The 25,941-nt window shown below is 38.6% G+C and overlaps 2 protein-coding genes across 11 annotated transcripts in view; one reads left to right on the top strand and one right to left on the bottom strand.

The window, feature by feature from the left end:
• Nucleotides 1-9,971, top strand: part of LOC126262355 (protein shifted) — a 69,440-nt gene extending 59,469 nt beyond the window's left edge. For all 4 annotated transcript variants that reach the window (XM_049958934.1, XM_049958931.1, XM_049958933.1 and 1 more), the window contains exons 7-8: nt 5,200-5,295; nt 9,643-9,971. In XM_049958934.1, the coding sequence (XP_049814891.1) occupies nt 5,200-5,295; nt 9,643-9,812 (266 nt within the window). In that variant the 3' untranslated portion in view covers nt 9,813-9,971. The remainder of the gene's footprint in view (nt 1-5,199; nt 5,296-9,642) is intronic.
• LOC126262356 (5-demethoxyubiquinone hydroxylase, mitochondrial) overlaps nt 1-25,941 on the bottom strand; it is a 66,461-nt gene that overhangs the window by 23,213 nt on the left and 17,307 nt on the right. For 2 of the 7 annotated variants that reach the window (XM_049958936.1, XM_049958937.1), the window contains exon 2: nt 15,131-15,217. The exons of the other annotated variants lie outside the window; for them this stretch is intronic. In XM_049958936.1, the coding sequence (XP_049814893.1) occupies nt 15,131-15,148 (18 nt within the window). In that variant the 5' untranslated portion in view covers nt 15,149-15,217. The remainder of the gene's footprint in view (nt 1-15,130; nt 15,218-25,941) is intronic. 7 annotated transcript variants of the gene reach the window in all.

The following is a 25,941-nucleotide window of genomic DNA, read 5'->3' as shown; positions in this document are numbered from 1 at the left end:
CAAGTTCACAGTGTGTTAATAAAATGTAATAAAAGTTATCAACAATAAAGAAAAAAATTCTGGACCTAAGATACAGTGAATTTTGATAAGAAACATGAAACTGAGTAGCAATATTGCCTCTAAACAGAACAAGGTAGCATCTTTGTTATGAATGATGCACAGCTCTTTGAGGTTCACAAAGAGCTACAGTGGTAATATTTAGGTTGGCCACAACTTTCTTCAGAAATTCACATCATCTGCTGTGGCTCTGAACAAGTAGCAAATGGTTCCTACTCCATATTGTACATGCAAAGATCATATAGCATCAACATTGATGTATCGTCCCCATATTCCTGAGCTCAATTTTGCACGGGATCATGCTGCAATCACCTCAATAGGATAAAATACAATTCCAGTTTGCAAAGCATCCTAAACTGTTACCAGTGAACCTTACATAAATTAACTCTCTGTAAATAGACTGCTTTCATGGAGACTCTGTAAACCATATTTCCAAACTTAAATAATTCAGTTTTAACCACAATATCTGGGTGTAGTTAGCTCTAAATAGAGAACCTGTGTAAGTATGTTTGGCTGCCCTTGTAACTCTGCGAGGCAGTCTTCAATGATGAGAACTTGGTAGGCAGACCACCAAAGAATGAAAATTTTACTCCAGCTATATTTGTCAGATTTTCAGTCTACCACTTGTATGACATCAGAAAATGATCAAATGTTTATTGCTTTCTTTTGTTTTTTTATTCGCTAATACACTTTATAAGGACACAGTTGTTCTGTAGCTCTTAGACAGATGCGATTGGATCTTGTACCCAAAAAGGTACAGGAATGCTTAACTGTCAACTACCACATCAGGGGCAGCAAGTATGCAATTAACTTTCCCTATTTTTTACTTCAATCTATGTTGCTTCAAATTTTCAGATCTTCGCAAAACTTTGTGTGCCAGTGTGTAATATTATCTTTTTTCTTTTAAAGTGGCACAACTAAAAAGAATAGAACGGCTGACATGGTAATACATGTTTTAGTCTCTTGACTGTAATGTCCTGTATAGACATGATGAGATCCAATAGTTTACTGTTATGATTACAGTAGACTTCACATATGCTGATACCAATTAACAGAAAAATCATACCCATTGAACAGATATAGTTAAACATGTAGTGTGTCTCAAGTAATGTGTACACCCATAATATTTTGTAAATGGTTCTAGATGCCAACAACTGATAGTACACAAGAGCTTACTGTATGAGTAACATTTGCAAGTGTTCTATTTACTCAAGAATTTAATCAACTGCAATTTTTTGATCAGAATAATACATTTTAACAATATTCAGTAAATCTAGAAAAGAAAAGTGTAGCAATACAATCATGTTAAACTTTTCAGAGAATTGGTGGAATGAGATAAATTTGAAGACAAAATCTGCCTGCTGGCTTACTTTAGTATTCACTTCAGCCTTGTGTATCAAAACAGAAGAGGACTGTGCAGCAGACTCTAATCTAAAATTTAGTACATTTCTAAACTATTTTTTTGTGAAATATTGAACTGCAAAACTAAGGTCTTTTCAAGAATTATTAAATTTTACAAAATTGGTATATAGCTTCATGATATCTGTAGATAAACTCAATTGAATTGTAACATTAAGCTCTTTTCAAGAGCTACTAAAAGTTGCAGTGTTTCTTATAAAGCAGTATGACAAGTAGTAACATACTGTAAATAGGACTCAGTATTTACAGATGTGGTAAATATTTTCTAGAAAAAAAAATGCCATTGTATTCCAATAAATATTAAGCTACTAGTAGCTAATAAACAGCAGCTATATAGCAAAACTGAAGAGATAGCAGCTTATGTTTTCGAAGTAGTAGCCTTCCTAGTAATTTACTAGGCTAAATCTAGATGGCATAAATGTGAATAGCACTAAGCAGTATAGTGATACTTTATTGTTCTTCTTAGGTCTTCAGTCATCAGGTTTGTTATCAGAGCTCGCCATGCATTTCTGTCTTTGGCCTTCCTCATGAGGGTGGTGCAGCTGGTATCCTCCATGATCTAGTCGAGGTATTCTAGTTTTTGTCAGCCTCTTGTGTTCTTCCTTTCTAATGTCCCTTCAAAAAAACTTTTAAGATACCATCAAACCTCAGCAGTTGGCCAACCCAAGTGTCCCTTGTGTCGGATAGGCTTCAAGAGACATGGCTTCTCTTCCTCCAGTCTGTAGGATATCTTGCCTATCGAAAGAAATCTTGAGCATTCTGCAGTAACACCACATCTTGAACGTTTAAGAAAAGAGATAAAATTGGGCCATTCCAACCCACAACCTCCCTTGTAAAAAAATGTATCAAAAAGCATCTAACAGTGACTCCAGAAAACACACATATTGTCTCTTCCAAAAGCATGGAAATGAGGTCTGTGAGATTTTTCTTGTCAGAGATGTCTTTTGTAATGTATAGGAAATTTATCCCCAATACAATTTGATTGAGTAAAAATACTTTGCTCACAATTTTCCTTGCTTACCACAGCAGTAACAACCTCTATTTTACTTCCCTTATAAGTTTTGTCATTTCTACCTTTTGAATTGTGTTTTATCCCTATCTGCAGTACCACACGTTTTAGAAAAATTGACCAGGTACGAGTAGGACTCGCACATTAAAGGTTCCATAAAAACTTAAATTATGTATATAGACAGTTTATCCATTCTGGGAATTTAGGATCTTGAAGATTTTTTTTCTTGTTATCAACATTGATACTGGCAACATATCAGTCGCAGGGATTCCAAACATTTTGAAAATGTTGTAACTTCAAGTTTGAAGTCAGATAACAAATGACAATTTTTTTCATGTGATATAATTACAAATTAACAATTTTCTGATTTCCCCTCCCCCCTCCCCCCTTGAAACGTTTATTCTTGCCAAATTTCATGATGCTGTGTCAAGGTGAAGTACCTTATAGGTTTTAATGAGTGAGTTTGCAAGTATAAAAATACGAGGGGGTCCCCAAAAAAAAAGAATAAAAAAAAGAAATAACATTTCTGTGGGTGAAGCTTGTGTAGAATATTTTTCTGCCGCGAAACGTGTGTAGCACAACTCATTGCCAGTTCAGTGATGCCTACGTTGTTGACCTGGCTTGTTCTCTTCGTCTGCAGTGATTTGATTTTGCTAGCGCTGTTTTGTTCTTGTTCCATTTTTTACTATGGCAAGTTTAAGTGAACTACATGCAGCCGTGAAATTTTGTTTTGTACTTGGAAAAAATGGTCCTGGAACTGTTTTAATGTTGAAAAGAGCTTACCAAGATGACACTATGGGAAAAACTCAAGTGTACGAGTGGTTCACTCAATTTAAAAATTGCAGCATGTCGATCGATGACAAACCTCATTCTGGACGTCCATCAACTGCCCTAGTCAACGAAAATATTGAAAAAATTCGAAAACTTTTGCTCACAGAATGTTGACAGACAATTGATCAACTGTCGGAGACTAGTTCGTTAAAAAAGACCCAATTTGTGGCAGACAGGAAACTGGTTATTCCACCATGACCACCCACCTGCACACACAACCATCTCTGTTAGACAGTTTTTGGCTAAAAATGGCATGATTGCACTGCCCCATGCACCTTACTCACCTGACATGGCTATGTGTGACTTTTTCTTATTTCCACTCATGAAAAGGGGCATGAAAGGACAGTGATTTGACAACATTGAATTAGTCCAGAGGGGGGAAAAAAGAGGGGTGTCAGCCATTTCTAAAGTTGAATACAAAACGTTTTTCGAACAGTGGAAACACTGGTGGGACAAGTGTATTAGTTGTAATGGAGAGTATTTTGAAAGAGATAAGGTGGTTTTGTAATCAGTGTTTGAAAATATATAGCTTTTAAAAAATATTTCAGTTCCGTTTTGGGACCCCCCTCGTATGTGACATAAATAATGAATCTTTTGATTGCATTGACTTAGAAGCTAACATTTATTATGCCCCTAAGGCACCACAGATATTAGTATGTGACATAAATTTTAACTTGAGACATCTACCTGTTCCCAAGAAAAAGAAGTTTTAACAGGTGGCTGGACAGATGGATAATTAACAAATTACCAAAAAAAAGAAAAAAATTATTTTTTTCTAAATCTGCCTCCATGGCCGAGGTTGCTAACATGCGCTTGTGCTGTGGTGCTTGACCTGGTGGTGGGAAAAATTTTCACTGCCAGTGTTTGGTCAGCAAGAGGAGGAGGGGTGGTGGTGGCATAAAGTTCCTGATCATCAGACTCCACTCAGTGTCCTGGCTTAAATACAATACCTCTCCACAGCATCTCAAGAAGTGAGGGCATATGAACATCATAACCATCATACAACACAAACATTACTCTACAAAAACACACACACACACACACACACACACACACACAAAAAAAAATACATACATGTAGTATTACAAATATTGTAGTGGAGCATGTTGTAAATAAATAAATAAACAACAAATTTTTTCATGTGATACAATAACAAATTCACAGTTTCCAGATTTATTTCCTTTACTTGTACAGTGAAATCTTTCTTATTGCCAAATTTCATGATTGTAGAGCAACAGGAAGTAACCCTGTAGGTTCTGTTGAGTGAGTTTGTGTGTGTCAAAAAATGTGACGTAAATGCCTATATCGTTTGATTGCATTGATTTAGAAGCTAATGTTTATTATACTGTCAAGGGGCCGTAGATTTTAGCGCTTCACATAAATTTCAACTCTATGCTTGTACCCATTCCTGAGAAAATAGGGGCCTAACAGGTAGCTGGATGGACAGACACATAGACAACAAAGTGCTCATGTGCGGGTTGTGTTTCTTACCGATTGAGTTAGAGAACCCTATAAATGACACACAGAAAAGCCTTTTCAGTATTCTGCACAGAAGTTTCTTTCTAAAATATATTGTCAGTATTTTTGTCTATATGTGTTGCTTCTTAATTAGAAGTCATATGAGTTTATGGTTAAAGTAGAAAGTCAAAGGACTTGAGCTGAAATATTAATATAATATTAATGTATAATAATATAATATATATATAATACTATTAATATTAATATAATATTAAAATAATTTTAGCAGAACGCTATTACATTCTTATATATAAATTTGAGATTCAAGGATTGGAATTCTACATTGTCTGTGATTATAACGTTACAAACAGCCTGTAATAAGTATCTGTTGCTAATGACTGTGTTGCAATTGTAATTGTTTTCAGGTATTTGTGCCGAAAAGTGCCTCAATGGTGGAAAATGCATACAGAAGGACACCTGTGATTGCCCCAAGGGTTTCTATGGCTTGCGTTGTGAATTCTGTAAGTAAGATTATTTCTGTTTATTTTACCAGCATTTAGTCTAGGAGGTGGGATAATTTTGTTGTATATATATATATGGTGCCAGTTTGGCTTGCTATCTGTTTAACTGAACCTTAAATAAATTTCCAGGTTTCTATGCAGTAATGTTGCAACTGTACATTGTACAGAGGTGCTAAGTTAATTAAATGTGAAAATAAAACTTAGAGTGATGTACTGAATGTTTTTAATTGGATATCTGGAGTCAGCTTAAGGAGGCAGGACTTACCAATCTATGCCAGTACAGTGGTCTGTTCACTGTTTTGTACAATCTGTTTAGTTTTTGTATTCACAGATTGTGCAGTGTGTTTAATCCAAGATATTGGAAACCACACCATTACCAATTTGTAAGGTGATGTGATTCTGGGGTGAAGGCATTAGTAGCTTAAATAAAAGCCCTTTGAGGCAACATTCGAACGCACCAAGGATGTTAGAAAGGTTGTGGCAGAGACTTGGATGTGTGTGCTATGCATGCCATAGGGTTTGGTGGCCAGTGCACAGAGCAGCCATTTTGAGCTAAGAAATGGCATGTTATCTCAGATTCAGAACGATGTTACAGTTTACCCCTGTACAAAAAGTTTTGTAACATGTGAATGTTTATGTAACTAATAAATGGAAAAAAATTGCACTTTGCAATGCTGACACATCTGTTTAAGATTATATGTCATTAATTGGGACCTGAAAATGTAGCATTCCAATTCAGTAATTATAAAATCTGTAGAATATTGATTTCATAGCTGTGCAACTCGGACTTGGCACTGTGCTACAGATTAGAACCAAAATTCAACACAAAAGTAGAACTAAAAAAAGCTCTGTTCACACATTACAGAAAGACTTTCAGCACAGTCAGAATATAGTGACAGATTTTGTTTTCCGGTCACTATAGTGCAGAGTTTGGACACTATAAAATGGCAGTTGGCTGCAAATGTAAATTAACTAAAACTACGACCACCTGTGGAAGTGAGGCACAGTGCGAGGTAACAAGCCCTTTTTCTCCTCCCCCCAACCACCGAACCCCTCTCCGAGCAGCCAGCTGACACCTGTGTTCTGTGTATTTGTTGTCGAACTTCATGTTGGAGAAGGATTAGTCTCTTCACTAATTTCTTAGAGAAGAAAACAATGTGCAATGCACGACACAGAACAAAATGGAGTACAGAAAGCATTCAGTAATGACTGGCAGTGTAATAAGTGAGGTAGTTCAGGCTTGACCTCTCCTAGTATTCGACACTTGACAGTTCAAAACACCCATCACTCAACTACCATTTTGAAGTGTTCACCTTATACCAACCTTTGAACTTCAGCCAAATGCATTTTTCTTTGCTCTAAGATGATGGGTGCCATGGCTGAGTCCTATGTTGTGCTATGCAGTGCAGTGTGTATCTCATATAGGCCTTTCAACCACTCACAAGTGGAGTGGCACTAGAGCATTGCTAGCACTAATGTGTCTTTGTGTTTGTACTCTTTTTACTTTGCAAACACATTATTACACACTTTTATCTTTCTAAATTGGGCTTTACCAGATGAAGTGGAGTGCAAGTCACCAAAATTCGTTTTATTTTCAATGTTTATATCCAGAAAATACAGCTTTCAGACTTGTCAGATAACTTCATTCATCTGGATGCAGTTTGCTATGAAATAGAATTTATTAGTAGTCTCACGTTTTTGCATTTTGAGGTCCAATTCACACCTATATTCGCATTTACTACAAATGCATATTTTTCCAGTCTTTACTCATTAAGTATGTACTGCCAGAGTTAGTGTTCCATACTTAGAATGTGGAGTGGAGCAGTCTACCTTTTTTATTTGGTTTTGCATCAAGCCACAGGATTACCTTTCACAGATTCACTGGTGGGAAAATTAACTATTCTGTCCTTTATTCCCAAGTGACACTAAGGCAGCCCAACATACATCTTTATGTGGCACTAGAGAGACACTTCCACTATTTGAAGAGCTATATTCATCACCCATGACCAGTTTTAATTATCCTCAGGCAAAGTAGAACTCTACATGACATTGGTGCACAGTAGCAATTAGTGTGCTAATAGGGCACACGAGAATGTTGCAGTGATATTTCAAACCAACAACAAATAGACTTCTGTGCAAATCAGACCAATAACAGCAGCAATACTAAAGAAAATTGAGAAATCTCTGTTAATATTCTTTAACACATTAATATTTATTGAGCAATAAGGATTTTGAGTAAGTTATCTTTTTGTGAGCACTGTTAGTAGGGGGGTGGATTGCTCTCACCATAAAGATGACATGTTGAGTTGCAGACCGGCACAAAAAAAGACAGGTAAACATTTATGTGTATGAGGGTATCAGTGTGACTTTTGGTAACAAAAGTGGTATTCCATAACATAGGTATTCTTCGTTACAATTTTCAGTCCTGTAACAGAACATATTTCTTTTGCGTGCTGTTAAGCACTGGAGCATTGGTGATGAGGCAGGATGCAGAGTACCATTAACACACATAAAGTTGTATTTAATCTCCTACAAGCTGTGACTGATCATGTCCTGTTATCCCACAGCTAGCCCCATTTTATAACCTGCCCTACATATTAAGTCTGCATCACAGACTCTTCTCTCTCTCTCTCTCTCTCTCCTCCACAGCCTCCTGATGCTGCACCTGGCAGCCTTGTCATGTCACTATCTAGTCCCAGCATGCTCCATTACCCATACCTTGCTATCCCTCCCCTTCCCCACTCTGGATTGCTGCTTTCATTAACAGTCACGTGTGCATGAGGTGTGCTTGCTTGCGCACATGTCTTTCTTTCTTTTCTGAAGAATGCTATGGCCAAAAACTAAATGTGTAACAGTCTTTTCATTATGCCTGCCTGCAACTCTACATGTCACCCTTACAGTGAGTAGCAATATATCCTTTTCACAATATTTTTGATATTCTAACATGGATTTTCCATTGTTTCAAAATGATATCTGGGATGAATAAGGATTGAACCGTAGACATTTGTATTTGTAGTGCAACTCCTAGCCACACCTGTATCTGGCGGTGCATTTCAAATGGCTACTGCTGCCAATTTTATCATTTGATACAAACTGATGTGTTGGCAGAAGAGCCAACACCGTGTTGCTAGAGGAGGCCGAAATGCACGCGTTTAAGCTCACGCAGACTGGCGTGAGGTCTGGAACAGTTAAAGGAGTTGAGTCTACTAAATAAAGTGCGGAGTTGCTTGAATACTTAACTTTAATCCATAATTGGAGAACATCGCTCTTGATGATACATAATTACAGTCTCAATATAAACTGGTAATGGCGCCTTGCTAGGTCGTAGCAAATGACGTAGCTGAAGGCTATGCTAACTATCGTTTCGGCAAATGAGAGCGTATTTGTCAGTATATCATCGCTAGCAAAGTCTGCTGTACAACTGGGGCGAGTGCTGCAATCACTGACAGTGACGACACGTGGGTCCGACGTATACTAACGGACCGCGGCCGATTTAAAGGCTACCACCTAGCAAGTGTGGTGTCTGGCGGTGACACCACATAAACATTAAACCAAATTCACCTTTCACTGTTTTAATACAGATTTTGTCTCCTTTCCCCCACCCACACCTACCCCTTTATTTGAAAGAATATCTCTATAGGTTTTTGTAATAATAAATTATTCATCTTTCTTTTGAAGTTTGTGATATTGGGCATAATTATTGAACAAAATCTCCCATTATCATTGTGTGTATAAAAACATGTTTTACAGCGAATCAGTGTTCGTTGCCTGCAAACTAAAAGTAGGTTACCATTAACTGTGCATGTGTTCCCATGGAAGTATAATCCTAGTCCAAATAAAATGTTCTTGATGTGTTGAAAAATGCTGAGGAGTTGAAACCAGTTGCATAGGGACCCTGTGCATGGTATTGTAATCCCTCCACGAATCTAGTACTTGTACACAATTTGTAACTGAAATGTACATGGCTGAGAACATAAGAAATAACTATCTTGTGATAATCTTCTTGCCTGTGTCTTGTTCAATATATATTAGATCTGACCACATAAAAATGCCAAAAACTGCACATTCCATGGAATTTGTTTCAACTTTCTGTCCTAGAATTATAGTGCAGTTAATCTATAAATATTAATGCAGTTTAGAGTTTACAAAATGGCCACAAAAAAAATCGAGACATATTTTCTTATTGTCTAATTAAAGTTTTAGCAGAAGTTTGTGTTTCCCTATCTTAGAAAGCTGACAGTATATAGAAACTAAGCTCTGAATATACAAAACTGAAGAAAAAGTGGCATGGTTGTTTTACTAATATGTTTCACAAAAATTCTTGAAGTTCCATTGTGTACATTGCAGCAAAGTGTATCATCCCGTGCCTGAATGGTGGACGCTGTCGTGGGGTGAACAAATGTCGATGTCCTCCAGACTTCCGGGGTGAACACTGTGAGGTCGGACGCCGCTCTTCATCCGGTGGCTCACACAGTCGAGAAGAAAGAAGGAAAAGACGATTACGTGGAACACTTTAACTGTTTATTAACAGTGCATGGATACAAATTTTAACAATCTTCTTGAACAATTGCCAAACATGTAATGATAAAGGACATTCTGCAACCATTGCTTTTTCCCAGTAAATATGTTTGATATTATCCATAAGTCTCATTAAAATTTAATAGAGAACTATAAAACCTGCACCTTATTTACACACTGACTCCCAAAAGGCACCTAGTTGCCACAACAGAGACTCACACTTGATGCCAAGTGCCTGATCTGGCTGTGAAACATCCATTACTGTGCGTGCGGCAGTCAATGTATTCAGGAGTAATATACACATTTGTTGTCACCCTTCCCCATTTCTCCTGCGCTACCAGAAAAAGTTAATCACATGAGAGCACATTGTATGTGAAATTACAAATGATGTGTGTTTGAGTAGTATGCTACAGAAAGGATTATGCCATATTTTTATAAACTCCAATTCACCAGTAGAGGTTTGTCAATGAAATGAAAGACATGGATGTTGGTGAGAGTACATAAATGATCTTTTCAACTAACAACCAAGTTTACTGACCAGTGTAAGAGTGTGATTCAGAAAGTAACAGCACACAATTTTTTGGCAAAACACATATTTCACTTGCAAATACAAACAAGATATCATTTTTCAACATAACTACTCTCCTTTTTGATACACTTCTCACACCATTGCACCAACTTTTCTATTCCACTCGAATAAAATGTTTTCGATTGTGCCTGCAACAAAGAGTGCACCACTTCATCATTACTTTCTAATCATTGTCCTATGAGAGCATCCTTCAGGGGTCCAAACCATGTGTAATCTGAAGAAGCAAAATCAGGGCTGTATGGTGATGAAGTACAACTTGAAATCCCAATCTCCAAATGGCGGCAAGAGTTTCAATGGTGGTGTGGGGGCACACATTGTCATGAGGGAGAAGAATGCCTCTAGACAAAAGTCCTCTGTGACAGTTCTGTATTGCCGGCTTTAGCTCATTCTCCAACATGGCACTGTATCAGGCATTGTTCACTGTTTCACACCTTTGCTGATAGTGCTCCAAAATCAGAGCCCATTTTTTTTTTTTTTTTTTTTTTTTTTTTTTTTCCCCAGAAGAGGGTGGAAAGGACCTTTCCAGCAGAGGGCTGAGACTTTAATTTCTTCTTGGTTGGAGATGATGATTGTCACCATTCTGAAGGCTGTCTTTTGGTTTCTGGTTCAAAGAGATGCACCCAGGTTTCGCCACCAGGAACGATGTGTGTCAAAATCGTGTCTTTCAACATTATATCATGCCAGAAATGATGTGGCAGCCTGAAAACGCATCATCTTGTGTTCACCAGTGAGCATTCTAGCCATCATCATGCACAAAAAAAAACGGTACTTGAGTACCTCACTAATAATGGTATGAACAGATCTGACACTGACACTGTCCATACTGGCTAAAGCTTCTACAGAAGTATGCCATTTCTCATGAGTCATGGTGTCAGTGCATCCCACATTCTCATCAGTAACAATCTTGCTGGGACAACCAGAGCGTTGCTAGTTTGTTATTTACATACATCCACTATTAAAGGCATTTACCAACTCATACATATCTCTCACTAATGTAGCTCTCCCCATACCTTTCCAACATCCTTCTATGGATTTGTTGAGGTTTTATGCCCTCTGACCACAAAAATCTTATTACTGCTCGCTGCTCTTCTACGGTTCACAGAGCTAGGAGTACTGCCACTTTGTTTCTACTGCCTCTCCTTTTCAGCTTTTCAGTCCACCTGTTGGCATGTCGAAACTTTGTCAAACCATGCATTTTCACTTCCTGGCGGTTTCAAATCCCTGATGTGTTAATAGCATTTAATATTGATAGTTTGCTGTTACTTTCGGAATTACCCTCATATATTAGAATGAATGGCGACGGACATACTGGCAACATCCAGCTGCTGAGCATGTTACAGAATTAACAGTTGGGATGTGGACACACACACACACAATTGCACATTTCAGCTGCATTTATTTGTGTTTCATTTACAATTACACCCTGTGGTTTCTTTCAAATTAAGCTCTTACATATAAACTGCCAACTACCAATAACTCACAAATGTCAGAACATACTGAAATTTGAATCTTGGCTCATAATTTATTATTATTTCTGAACACTTTTTGTGCTATATCTTCTCCCTCTCCTCACCTGATCCAAGATTTGCACTACTTTCCCTAAAATTCAACATTCATAAAACTTTCCTTGGTTTAATCCAAAATTAATACAACATTTTGATTGTTAAAATCAGTGTGAAAATGTAGACTCAACAACCTTTCACAATGCAAAAGCACTAAAATTGATGTATTTCTTACGAGCAAACCAGCATCAAAATAATTATACAAGAATGTATAAAAGTGATAAGGTTAAAAATATTAAAATGTATTTATTTTGTTTATGTTTGTATCAGTCAAACAGTTTTTGTTCAAGGCCATTATATGTAGTGCGTCTCTGATGTGGGTATTTAAGCGTGACACGCAGGCAACAGATTATTGTGATATTCATGCCTTCCCGATTGCGTGCAGTAAATGCAGAAACGTGAACTATGACAATGTTATTACCAAATGTGTCCAAACAGGACAAATGTGCTGCTATTCTTTTCTTTGCTGCTGAAGCATAAAAACCGGTAGACATCAATCGGAAAATGATGAATGTGCACGAGGGGCAATGTGTCTGTTGGAAACCACCACTGTGGAATGGTGCAGCAAGTTCCATGCTGGTCGTGGTTCAACACAAGACGCCAGTCGATCTGGGAGGCCAGCCTCATACATTATAGCCAAATATGTGGCATTTGAGCACCTGCCCTATAGTCCAGATTTTTCCCCATGCAATTATCACGCCTTCAGTCCCTTAAAAAAGGCATTGAAGGGTTGACATTTCCTGTTGGATGAGAATGTGTAGCAGAAAACACATTCTTCTTCATGCTGCAGGACACAGTTTTTTATCGAATGGGTACCTTCAACCTGGTGTGTCACACAAACTACTTCTTGCAGCAAAGTAAGTTTTTTACCAACTGGGTATCTTCTACCTGGTGTGTCAGTAGGATGATTGCTTCAGTGCTCACGGTGATTTTCCGTAATCGAAGTACCGATTCTAGACTGTAAGGCCTTGAAACGCAAACTTTTTGACTGTCCCCTATTGATTCTTGTTTACTAATTCTGATGGGGGCTTGCCCCTTTGAATTGCATTAATTTTAGTGTTCTGCATTGTGGAAGTGGTAGAGTGTACATTTTAACATTTATTTACTTGTTTCTTTTTCTGTTTTAATTATTTTCCTGTCTTTTGAAGAAGGAAATTTGAAGACTCCGAAGGCTAGAGATCGAAACATGTTTTTCAGTGTAGCTGTAGTAATTTGTGTGCCAAGAGGCTTGGATATTTTTGCGAACAAATTTTCAGGGTTCGTATGTTTCTTAAAAGTACTTAATTTTTGTACTGTGCAATAAAAGTCCTTATAAGTGCTTATTTTGTCCTTTTTTAAATTATAGTTCTTATAAGACCTTATTTTTGTCTTGGCAATTGTATTCAAACTTAAAAATAAATTAATTTGTCAAAGTTAAGAAGGTGGAAAAAAGACTGGATGTATAGGTTGAAGGTCAAATCAGTTATGAGGATCGCTCAGCTGTGTGACATGTAGGATGACGGGCAAGGCTATCTCGCCTCAGGCATGTAGAATAGAGTGGAGTATGATTACACGCAGTACTGGCAATTGACACCATTTGCTTTACATAAACTACAGTGCTGGTAGTGAGAGATATTATACACTGGCAGCAATAGCAAGGGGCATGGAAACCTTAACTAACTTAGTACACCTGTGACAAGAAAATATCTGTGGCAAAGTATCAATCCGTGATTTATCGGCCATCCCTACTTGTAAAACACGTTTGGTGGGAACACTGCAGAACAGGTGTATTTTTAAAATTGTGATTAAAATGCCATGAGAGTGTGCCTGAAGCCAATTGTGGCCATAACAAAATGAATATAAACAATGGCTAGTGCCATGGAGACACATTCACAAAGTAAAGTGTAAGGACATTGATATGTTGTTGATGAGAGAACCAGTAATAAAAGCCCATATGAAAGGTAAGTGTTATTTCAAGTTATATGTAACTTGATGTGCTTAAATTATGCACATTACACATTCAATCGTGAATGAGTTGTTAATACACATCATCTGTACAAAAATACTTGGATAGTAATTATTGTTTAGTACCCGAGCAAGCAAGTATTATAAATTATTGGAACCAACAGAGCTGGTGCAGTGGTTAGCACACTGAACTTGCATTCGAGAGGATGACGTGTCTAACCCGTGTCCGGCCATCCTGATTTAGGTTTTCCGTGATTTCCCTAAATCGCTTCACACAAATGCTGGGATGGTTCCTTAGAAGGGGCATGGCCAACTATCTTCCCCATCATTCCCTGATATGATGGGGCTGATAATGTCGCTGTTTGGTCCCTTCCCCCAAATGAACCAACCTAAATATCACTTAAAGGTGAGGTATAAATGAAGTATATGATTAACGATAACACAAACAGTAAAATATTAGCATGCAATCGCAATTGCTTGAAACTGTGAAAATTTACAAAAAAGATGAAGTATTTTACAATCAAAAGAATAAAAATAAGAAGAAACAAAGGTAAAGACGCTCTGCTTCTACAGTTTGCAATCCACTGTGGGGTGCATGGCAGAGGATACATTACACCTGTTATTAGGGTTTCTCCCTGTCCCATTCATGTATGGAGAGTGGGAAGAATGATTGACTGAATGCGTCTGTGCATGCAGTAATTATTCAAATCTTATCTTAACTATCACTATGTGAGCGATATGTGGGGGTTGTAGTATATTAGTAGAGTAATCTTTTAAAGCTGGTTCTTGAAACTTTGTTAACGGACTTTCTTGGGATAATTTACGTCTACCTTCAAGATTCTTCCAGTTACGTTCTCTCAGTACCTCTGTGACACTCTCCCACAGATTTAACAAACCTGTGACCATTTGTGCTGCCCTTCTCTGTATATCACTCTCATAATTTCGCGAGCACTTTCATTATACAGATGACACAAAGAAGTAGAATTCTCACAGAAAGGTGATTTCAGCTTAAAAGTGTGAATTACGGACGAAATCGTTCAAGTTCAATATGGCATAAGCTGGATTGTTCCTCAGCAGTTATCAAAACCTAATGAGGATGGAGCTGGATCACGTGACAGAAGAGCTGCACCAGCAGCAGATCAAACCCAAAACAGGAACACTACAGAGTGCATACATTTAAGAATATTATAGGGTCCATCTATCAGACCATACCGAAAACTACCTTTACATGATATAACATTGGCGACAACAGGAAGGCGTCGAATCGTCAGGCTGGAGGCACATTTCTTGACTTCTAGGCTCCTTACACCTGCAAAATGCAAATATCTGGGCAATTCCAGGGAAACTATTAAAGAAAGTACTGGCGAAATTGCGTGTTTTGACATATACACTCCTGGAAATGGAAAAAAGAACACATTGACACCGGTGTGTCAGACCCACCATACTTGCTCCGGACACTGCGAGAGGGCTGTACAAGCAATGATCACACGCACGGCACAGCGGACACACCAGGAACCGCGGTGTTGGCCGTCGAATGGCGCTAGCTGCGCAGCATTTGTGCACCGCCGCCGTCAGTGTCAGCCAGTTTGCCATGGCATACGGAGCTCCATCGCAGTCTTTAACACTGGTAGCATGCCGCGACAGCATGGACGTGAACCGTATGTGCAGTTGATGGACTTTGAGCGAGGGCATATAGTGGGCATGCGGGAGGCTGGGTGGACGTACCGCCGAATTGCTCAACACGTGGGGCGTGAGGTCTCCACAGTACATCGATGTTGTCGCCAGTGGTCGGCGGAAGGTGCACGTGCCCGTCGACCTGGGACCGGACCGCAGCGACGCACGGATGCACGCCAAGACTGTAGGATCCTACGCAGTGCCGTAGGGGACCGCACTGCCACTTCCCAGCAAATTAGGGACACTGTTGCTCCTGGGGTATCGGCGAGGACCATTCGCAACCGTCTCCTGTTCCAACAGGACAATGCACGTCCGCATGTATCCCATGCCACCCAACGTGCTCTAGAAGGTGTAAGTCAACTACCCTGGCCAGCAAGATCTCCGGATCTGTCCCCCATTGAGCATGTTTGGAACTGGATGAAGCGTCGTCTCACGCGGTCTGCACGTCCAGCACGAACGCTGGTCCAACTGAGGCGCCAGGTGGAAATAGCATGGCAAGCCGTTCCACAGGACTACATCCAGCATCTCTACGATCGTCTCCATGGGAGAATAGCAGCCTGCATTGCTGCGAAAGGTGGATATACACTGTACTAGTGCCGACATTGTGCATGCTCTGTTGCCTGTGTCTATGTGCCTGTGGTTCTGTCAGTGTGATCATGTGATGTATCTGACCCCAGGAATGTGTCAATAAAGTTTCCCCTTCCTGGGACAATGAATTCACGGTGTTCTTATTTCAATTTCCAGGAGTGTAGTTTGTAGTCTTAGCACGTGTCTGAGAGAAGAAATTCACCGTACCTTGTGAACAGCAGAAGTGCCAATAATTATTTTTAAAAATTGATTTAGGGGGTTATATTAATTACCAAGAGTATTACTAAAAATAATACCAGCATATTTTATGTTGTGGGCTGGCAGGAGAGCCCACTGGAATATTTGAGGAAGCCGAAAGGCACGCGTTTTAGCTCACAAAGGCTGGCATGAGGTCTGGAACAGGACAAGGACTTTATAACTTAGAAAAACGGACGCAGATGGTGGAATACTTAACTTTAAGCCATTAATGTTGAACGTAGCTCTTGTCTGTACATTATTTACAATGTCAATATTAACTGAACATGGCGCCTTGCTAGGTCGTAGCAAATGACGTAGCTGAAGGCTATGCTAACTATCGTCTCGGCAAATGAGAGTGTATTTTGTCAGTGAACCATCGCTAGCAAAGTCGGCTGTACAACTGGGGCGAGTGCTAGGAAGTCTCTCTAGACCTGCCGTGTGGCGGCGCTCTGTCTGCAATCACTGATAGTGGCGACACGCGGGTCCGACGTATACTAACGGACCGCAGCCAATTTAAAGGCTACCACCTAGCAAGTGTGGTGTCTGGCGGTGACACCAAATTTTTTCTTTTCTTCTAGAACTGAAAAACATTGCACTGATGAAACAGCAAGAAAGCATGCTGCATTTTAAAATAAACCACAAGAACATCAAAAAGTGTGGATAATTTACTTTCATTTTCTGAAGACCTGCACTCAAATTAAGAAAAACATGAGGCTTCAAACTGTCCATCTTTGCCAACAGTAAAATTATACGTACCAGGAAATAAATGTTGAAGGCTGAAGTAATTTGAGCAATGAAATGCTGTGAATTAAATTATACTTTTAAATCATGTACAACTATTTCATCATTTATAAATATGTTTCGTGGTAGTGAAATAGCAAAACACTTCACTTGTGGAGAGAAACAATGTGTATATCTAATTTGTTTTGTTATTGCCCCACATTTCAAACAGTTTATTTAAATGCTTAGATTCTGTAGATGGGTATACACTTTTACTTGATGGAAGTTTTTATACATCCACCCAGACCAAGCAGGTGGATATTTTAGTTAGGTTTTGGAACACAGACTTAAATCAGGTTCATACAAGACACTTTATTCCAACTTTCATGGCCCGTGTAACAGCAGAGGATATTAAAAATTCATTTAGGGCTGCTGTGGAAAGTATTACGCTTCAAAAACTTCTGCAAGTGTCTATGGATGGACCTGCAGTAAATAAAAAATTCATTAAGATGCTGCAGCAGAATATGAAACAAGATGATGCATAGAAATGATTGGAATTGGGCTCCTGTGGCTTACACACACTACATGATTCTATTGAAAAAGATGCTCATTTGGGACATATATATTTTCTTAAAAAGTTTATGTTATCTATTTTGTGACTCATCTGCAAAAGTTGAAAAGTACATCGAACTTTCAGACTCAAAGGAGGTAAGCCTGAAATTTTGCCACCATAGGTGGTTAGAAAACCTTCCTGCAGCTCTGAGGGCTCTTTTGAATGACATTTCTCTGTTTGTTGCTAATGTAGAAAAGGAGAAAACTACCATGCCAGCTTCCAATCCCTATAAGGTTGTTTTGTCAGCAGTAAAGGATAAGTTACTACAATTAAAACTTCAATTTTTTGTTGCTGTGGGCCAGATTGTTCAGCCTTTTGTGACTATATATCAAATCTGATGAACCACTCTTGCCTTTTTTTTTTTTTTTTTTGCAAACGATCTCACAAAATTAGTAAATCATGTTTTCTCAGTTCATGCACCAAAGAAAGAGGATGTCAAGAAAATTGATTCCTCAGATAAGCTTGCTACTTATGAAGTGGAGCTATCTTCATTCAGTAAATTAAGAAAAGCAGGTTTAGGCTTTATTGGAGACAAAATTTTGTCTAGCATGGTTGAGGAGGAAAAGATTACCAACAAAGATGTTCTAACCATAAAACACAAAGCACAGTCATTTAATATGAAAATAGTTGAAAGTGTTATTGAAAAACCTTCATTACAGTATTCCTATGTACATTATTAAGCGTGTCTGGATCCAAAAGTTATTCTTGAAAATAAAGGTGGTTGCTAGAAAAAGATGAAATTAATATTGAATAGTCACTCTCTTTTGGAGTTTAGAGATTTTTTACAGCAAATTCCATACCAAGAATATAGAGATTCTGATGTGAAAATTTCATGATTAGATGACTTTCTGTACAAGAATAAGTATTAAAGAGATTTCACAGAAATCTGGATGGTTTGCAAGAAAATTTTAATCTGTTCATATGGTCAGGTAACAGTAGAGATAGAGTCTCAATCAACAAGGTTCTAGGTCTAGAAATATAAAATTTGAAAGAAAGATCCTATGTTGCTATGCAGCAAGTTAAAGACCACCATAAATTTTGTGGGGGACTGCAAACTGTAAAAATTATTCAGGATTTTTGGGCATCTGCATCTTCTACCAGAAAAAATACATGGGCTTATCTTGAACAAAAACAAGTGGAGAAGACCAAGACACAATACGAGAGGAAGTGCAGATTGCAAGAGGAATTGGGAAGGTTTAAAGCAGAAAAGAATGCACCTTGATTCTGACATTTCTTCATTGCACAAATCAGCTGATGAACTTTCAGAGGTTGTGGAAAAGCCAAGCATCATTTCTTACTGCTCACAGTTTAATGCACTATGGAAAGAGACTTGTGAAAAGCAAGTAGTAGTTCAAGCATTAGACAGCCAGATTAAGAAAAAAAACTTTTGAACATAACAACATGTTAGGATTTCCTTTTTTTTCTGTACTGTGGCTTTTTTAATTTATCTTTTTTTGGTGCTTATAAGTTTTTCGTATTGACAATTCATATTCAATTTCATTAAAATTCACACATTTGGAATTATTTCATGCATTATTTTGTGATAGAAACTGTGAAGAGAACTATAAAATGTGCCATGCTTACTTTAACTGATTTAATATGAAAAACATTTCTTGAAGAACAAGCAGACGTGTAATGAGGGATATTGCTGGTAACTTTTTAGATAATTTGCTTTATTTCTATTACTTTGATACAGTTGAATTTTATTGTAGTAATACTATACTGAATTTGTCATCTGCTTGTGCATTTTTATTTTATTCTTGACCTCACTTACAGCATTGAGTGCAACTACTGTCAGTCAAGGAAAGGTGCTTAGAAGTCCTTAATTTTTATTTTGCAAATTCAGAATGAACCATGACCTCAGAAAACCCATATGCAACCGCAAGAGTGACAGAAATAAGCATGTCACATCGACACAAACAAAGGAGAAACACCATAGCCTCCAAATCTATGACAAGCTGTAAATTGTGTAGCAGATTTCATGCTAACAGCATAAAGCAGAATAATAATAGGTTTAGATGACATCAATTGAATGTTACTTCATAAGATATATCACATAAAATGTGGGAATGTTAAAAAACAACAGTTAGCATAATCCATTTCTGAATATACAAAAATTCATGTAAAGAGTATGTAAAAGTAGCAGAGCTGAACCCTCTCACCATTTCTCACTATCATATGACTCTGAAGAATCACAAGAATTAAAAGAAAACTTTCATTTGTACCACTTGCTATATATGTTTCTTATTTGGCACCTTTTTAAATTTTTTATAGTTATTCAATCTATTGCTAACCTACGTGAAATTTGGGTTCAGTAGGATAAGGGGAAGTGGTGTCCCTGGTGCTTCAAAATCGGGAAGTCCACAATATAAAACAATCATCTTCGTAAAATATTACTTCCCCACGACACATTTGTTCATTATCCTTCATTTTCATGTCACAGCCTGCTATGGTTGGATGATATGACAGAACACTGACCCTTAGACAGGCAGATAAAGTAGAGCTTATCCATTTTCATACCCCAACCCTTTCCACCCCAACAATCTTTTGCTTTCAAGAGAAAATACATAGTGTGTTCAAAAAGTTTTGCACAGATGTCTCTAATTGTTTTATTTTTTGCAAAAGAAGAATGAAATGTTTTGAGAATATACTTGGAACATTTAACTATAAGTTGGTATATAACAGTATTTTCTTCTTATTTACAGGTGAGCCATAATGGACCATGAAGTAGATGTCATGTTACGACAATGGTCGGTGATGGAGTCCCTCTTCAAGACCAGCAATGACTCTGCCACGTCGGTTCACAGGAAGTTGCTACCTGTTTATGTGGAGGACACAGTGGCTCACAGCAGTATCCAGAACTGGTTGCAGAGGTTTAAAGAAGGTGATTTCTCTCTAATGGACAATCCACGATGCGGCAGACCATCGACGGCAGTGAGTGATGTGAATAAGAAGACCATTGATCAAATCATCCAGAATGACAGATGTGTGACGACATGACAGCTTGCTGAAATGACTCGTTTGTCATTGAGTAGTGTGGTATCACTGGTACAGTCAGCTCATCACACTACACCAGGACAATGCCAAATCCCATACAGCCCTTACAGTCCGAACTTGGCTCCGTCTGATTTTTATCTCTTTGGTCATCTGAAGGCCCACCTGCACGGTGAAATATTTGATAGTGAGAAAGACCTTATTTCCTGTGTCAAACGATGGTGTTAAAAGTCAATCCCCAGAATTTTACCAAAGTGCATTTACATCATGGAAAGAATGTTGGGACAGATGCATCACAGCTGATGGAGGCTACATTGAGTAGGCTCCACGTATAGCTAAATGTTCCAAGTGTTGTTGTTGTTGTTGTGGTCTTCAGTCCTGAGACTGGTTTGATGTAGCTCTCCATGCTACTCTATCCTGTGCAAGCTTCTTCATCTCCCAGTACCTACTGCAACCTACATCCTTCTGAATCTGCTTAGTGTATTCATCTCTTGGTCTCCCTCTACGATTTTTACCCTCCACGCTGCCCTCCAATGCTAAATTTGTGATCCCTTGATGCCTCAAAACATGTCCTATCAACCGATCCCTTCTTCTAGTCAAGTTGTGCCACAAACTTCTCTTCTCCCCAATCCTATTCAATACCTCCTCATTAGTTACGTGATCTACCCACCTTATCTTCAGCATTCTTCTGTAGCACCACATTTCGAAAGCTTCTATTCTCTCCTTGTCCACACTAGTTATCGTCCATGTTTCACTTCCATACATGGCTACACTCCATACTATTCCAAGTATGTTCACAAAAAATTTCATTCTCCTCCTCCAAAAAAATAAAAAAATTAGAGACGACTGTGCAAAACTTTTCGAACGCCCTTTGTAGCAGTTGTAGCAAGGATAATGCCTTGTTTAGTTCGTTTATGGAAGAAAATTTATTTACTCAGGTATTACTCCCATGAAATAACTGGAAGCAAAATTACATCTGTCTAAGAAATGATAATGGTGTCTTCCTAATGTTTGTGGTGCAGGAATTGATGATTTATTACAAGAAAAAAATTCCAACACAGTAACTGAAAAATGAGCATCAAAATTATAAATGTCGTATCAACAATGGAGGTATCTACAAAGCTTGCCAAATGATCATCAGATGACCAATTTTGTTCAGAACGAGATGACATTTTTGACATAGTACAAAGTAATGCTTGTATTATCACTACTGTTAAAGAAGACAGACAGCTTCTGATCAACCAACAGTTGAGAGGATGGACAGAGCTCCGCATGGAATTGATCACCAACTACTCAAGAAAAAGAAAAGAGCAACTGAGGAAGTAGAGGCAGCTGGGAAAAGGTGAAAGCGAAGATCATTGGGTAACTCTTTTCAAATGCATTTATGTTATAAAAAGTGAAAGGACAAACCTACCATAAGATGTTCATTTTAACATGCTATCGCATATTTTCTCACAGTGACTTGCTGAATCTGTGATGTGTAGTTCCAGTAATGTTGAATCAGAATTACTAGAGTCTGAAGAAGGTCCAGGAGCACCAATGTGCAGTGAGGACACGGTAGGGCTGATATGTGCAGTCGGGAAATTTGGGCGGGAAGGGGAGGGGGGCGGGAGTGCGAGCAGAAAACGAGAGACAGAGATGAGAAAAAAGACTAGTGGTTGTGTTGGTGGAAAAGAAGGCTGTGTACTGTTAAAATGGGAGCAAGGAAGGGGGTATGTAGGTGGAGGACAAGAACTAGCAAATCTTGAGGCTGGGGGTTATAAGAAAGTAGGATACACTGCAGGGAGAGTTCGCACTTGCACAGTTCAGAAAAGCTGGTATTAGTATGAAGGATTCATCCACATGGTGCAAGGTGCAAGTTGTGAAGCAGTCATTGAAATGAAGCACATTGTGTTGGACAGCATGTTCAGCAACTGGATGATCCAGCTGTCTCCTGTCCAATTTGGTGGCAGCCACTCATGCAAATAACCAGCTTGTTAGTTGTCATACTAACATAGGATGCAGCACTGTGTTGGAAATTTAGGTTGATGGCTGCTCTCACAAGTAGCCCCAACTTTGATGGATAAGAGATGCATGTGACTGGACTGGAGTAGGTGGTGGTGTGAGTAGCTATGGAACAAGTCTTGCATGTAGATCTGTATTAGCCGTGAGGAAAGGGGTAAGGAGCAGGGTTGAAGCTGAGATGGACAAGCATATTGTACAGGTTCAGTGGACACCAGAATACCACCGTAGAAGGGGAGGGAAGGATATTCCCCATTTCAGGGCACGAAGAGAGAACTAGTTGAAACCCTGGCGGGGAATGTGATTCTGGATAATCACCCTTTCCATCCTTCCCATGACGGTATTCCCCCATCCACCGAACCTGCGCAATATCCTTGTCCGTCCCTACTCGACCCCTGCCCCAACTCCTTGCCTCATATCCCTGCAATAGACCTAGATGTAAGACCTGTCCCATACATCCTCCCACTACCACTACCATCACCATCACCACCGCCTTCTCTAGTCTGGTCACATGCATTGTCTATCCTATTGAAAGTAGGACTATCAGTGAAATCAGTTATGTGATCTACAAACTAAGCTGCAACCACTGTGCTTCATCCTTAGTGGGCACATCCTTAGTGGGCATGACAACCAACAAGCTGTCTGTCCACCAGAGTGGCCACTGACAAATTGTGGCCAAGAGAGAGCTGGACCACTCAGTTGCTGACATACTGCCATACACAACATTCTTCAGTTTAATGACTGCTTCACAGCCTGCGCCATCTGATCCTTCCATAACACCAGCTTTTCCGAGTTTTACAGTTGGGAACTCTCCCTGTAGTATACTCTTTGTTCCTGTAACCCCTGGCCTCAACCTTTGCTAGCGTTATTCCCTGTCCTTGACTTACGTATCCCCTTCACTGCTCCCACTCTAGCACCACACAGTCTTTAACTCTGCCAACGCGCCCACTAGTATTCATCTCCTTATCTACTATTCCATTACCCCCCACCCCGCCATCAAACTTCTCAACTTCACCTAGCAACTGTACCCTGTCCCCATTGCATTCCTGCATGCTCCTACAAGCAGCACTATACCTGTGACTCAACATTTCCTCCACATGGTGTTTAGCAATTGTGTAGGTGCATAATGAAGGACCCCCAGGATACCGTAAAGTTAATGTTTATTTAAAAAATAAAAAAAAAATTGAAACACCAATCGATCATAAACATTGGCAAAGACGTTAATTATTTGTATATGATTTTGTTTTTTAGAAAGTCTCAGTCAGGCTCTCTCATATTTAGAAGTTTTGTTATGCTGTAATGCTCGGAGTATGATGGGCTACGAGTCTTTTGTATCATATGTGTTTTCCGAATAAGAGAAGACTTAATGACAATGTTAAGCATTTTTATTAAAGTGAAATAGAACCAAGTCAAGAAAAATTCTTTAATATTTTGCATCATCTTGGGTTCCCTGGAGTCGGCTGCCTGGGTCTACAATTGAAATGGAGGAAAAGAAGTCCACGGTCATATTTTCGTAAAATTAACAGAAGGAGAAGCTTTCGGAAGATGAGAAATATAGTGATGGACACAGAAAAAGAAATGTCACAAGGTAAAGTGAATGAACAATAGCACAATTTTGTACACGCAGAACATTTCATAATAATGCAATTGTACTTATATTCTCCCTTCACTGCAAGCGAAAGAACAGTTACCAACCAATTTCTTTCATTCCTTCCTTTCATTTTTTAAATTATTTTCTATTATATTACACAATCTATCCTTTTTCATAATACTATTGTTATTCCATTCTGGACTTCCCAGTGTTTGATTTTGAGTTGATCTATTAGTATTTTTCCTAGACAATCCTTCAAAACATTTTTACTCTACTTGTTTACTGAAAACTACTTCACTGGTCATTCTGTCTGCCCATGAGATCTTCAGGATGCTTCTCCAAGACCATGCCTCAAAGGTCTGTAAGCATTTTGACTGTGGTCTCTATAATATTGATTCAAACTGTGTGCAACCTGTGGCTATTTTATCTGAATGTTAATTACAATGGTCATTGTGTATCTGGTAGGCAACAAGAAGTAATGAGCATTAAAATGCTTAAAAATATGTTGTAGTTAGTTTCACTTAAGTCACTGACATTGTGATCAGTTAAAGAACTCAAAGCACACTCATGCAAAGAAATATTATGTAGAATAACCTAACAAGTAGTTGAAGCTAAAGCATATCTATATTTCAGTATTAACATTAAAGATTAGATATCATGAAGACCAAATAAATTTTCCGGTGACATTTTCACAAGGCATGAGCCTCTTACAACATTCATGAAATGTCAGGTAACATAGGAAAGAAGACAGTAACAGTGGATTAGCGTTTTTTTTTTTTTGTTTTTATTCAAGAAGATTACAGAATCATGTATATTCCCCCAAACAGGCCAGTTCTGAGAGCCAAACAAATTTATATTAATTATAACAGGAATCAAATCATCTTTTTTAATATTCATCTGCGACTGCAAAGTAAATTGATAAAAAAAAAATTGCACTACCACTATATTTGGGACCCCACTACACAGCAGTGTTTTGTGTGTCACAACAGTGGTCAAATGTTCAAATGAAGTCACTGAAGTGTATACCAGTTCAGCAGATAATCTCCCAAAAAATTAAATTGAGCACACATTTTAAACTGAAGATGGCCTTTCGAAGCTTGTTGACAGACTACAGTGTACATATGCCTTAGCTCACTCCCATTCATGATTCAAGACACGGCAGACAGGTTTGCCTTTATTTCCATAACACAGGTAACAATATATAGTGATTTCCTATATTCAAAAGAATAGTGAGGGAGAGGTTTCCAACTGAACTACACAAGTAATAAATGTGGTACAAAACTTTTTTTCAGCAGTAAAAGACAAAGCTGAAGCTGCTCACAAACCAGAGGGTAGTTTGAACACTATTCTGGTGTACTAGGCATGGTTCTGCTGGAGGTGGTATGCTCTTGCCTTCCTCCAATGGAATACCTTTTCAGTGCCACGACTGTTCATGTGGTTTCGAGGCAAAGAATTCCTCGAGCAACATTTGGAGCACATTTTCATCTGGAAAGGAAGTTCCTTGAAAGTCGCTTGATAGAAAGTGGGAAAGGTGAAAATCAAAGGGCACAAGATCAGGTGAATAAGGTAGCTGCAGAGTGAATTCCCAACCCAATGCCTGTATAGTGTTTTTGTT

This window comes from Schistocerca nitens, chromosome 6, assembly GCF_023898315.1.
Source record: "Schistocerca nitens isolate TAMUIC-IGC-003100 chromosome 6, iqSchNite1.1, whole genome shotgun sequence".
Lineage (NCBI taxonomy): Eukaryota > Metazoa > Arthropoda > Insecta > Orthoptera > Acrididae > Schistocerca > Schistocerca nitens.
This window is presented reverse-complemented; position numbering and strand designations above follow the sequence as displayed.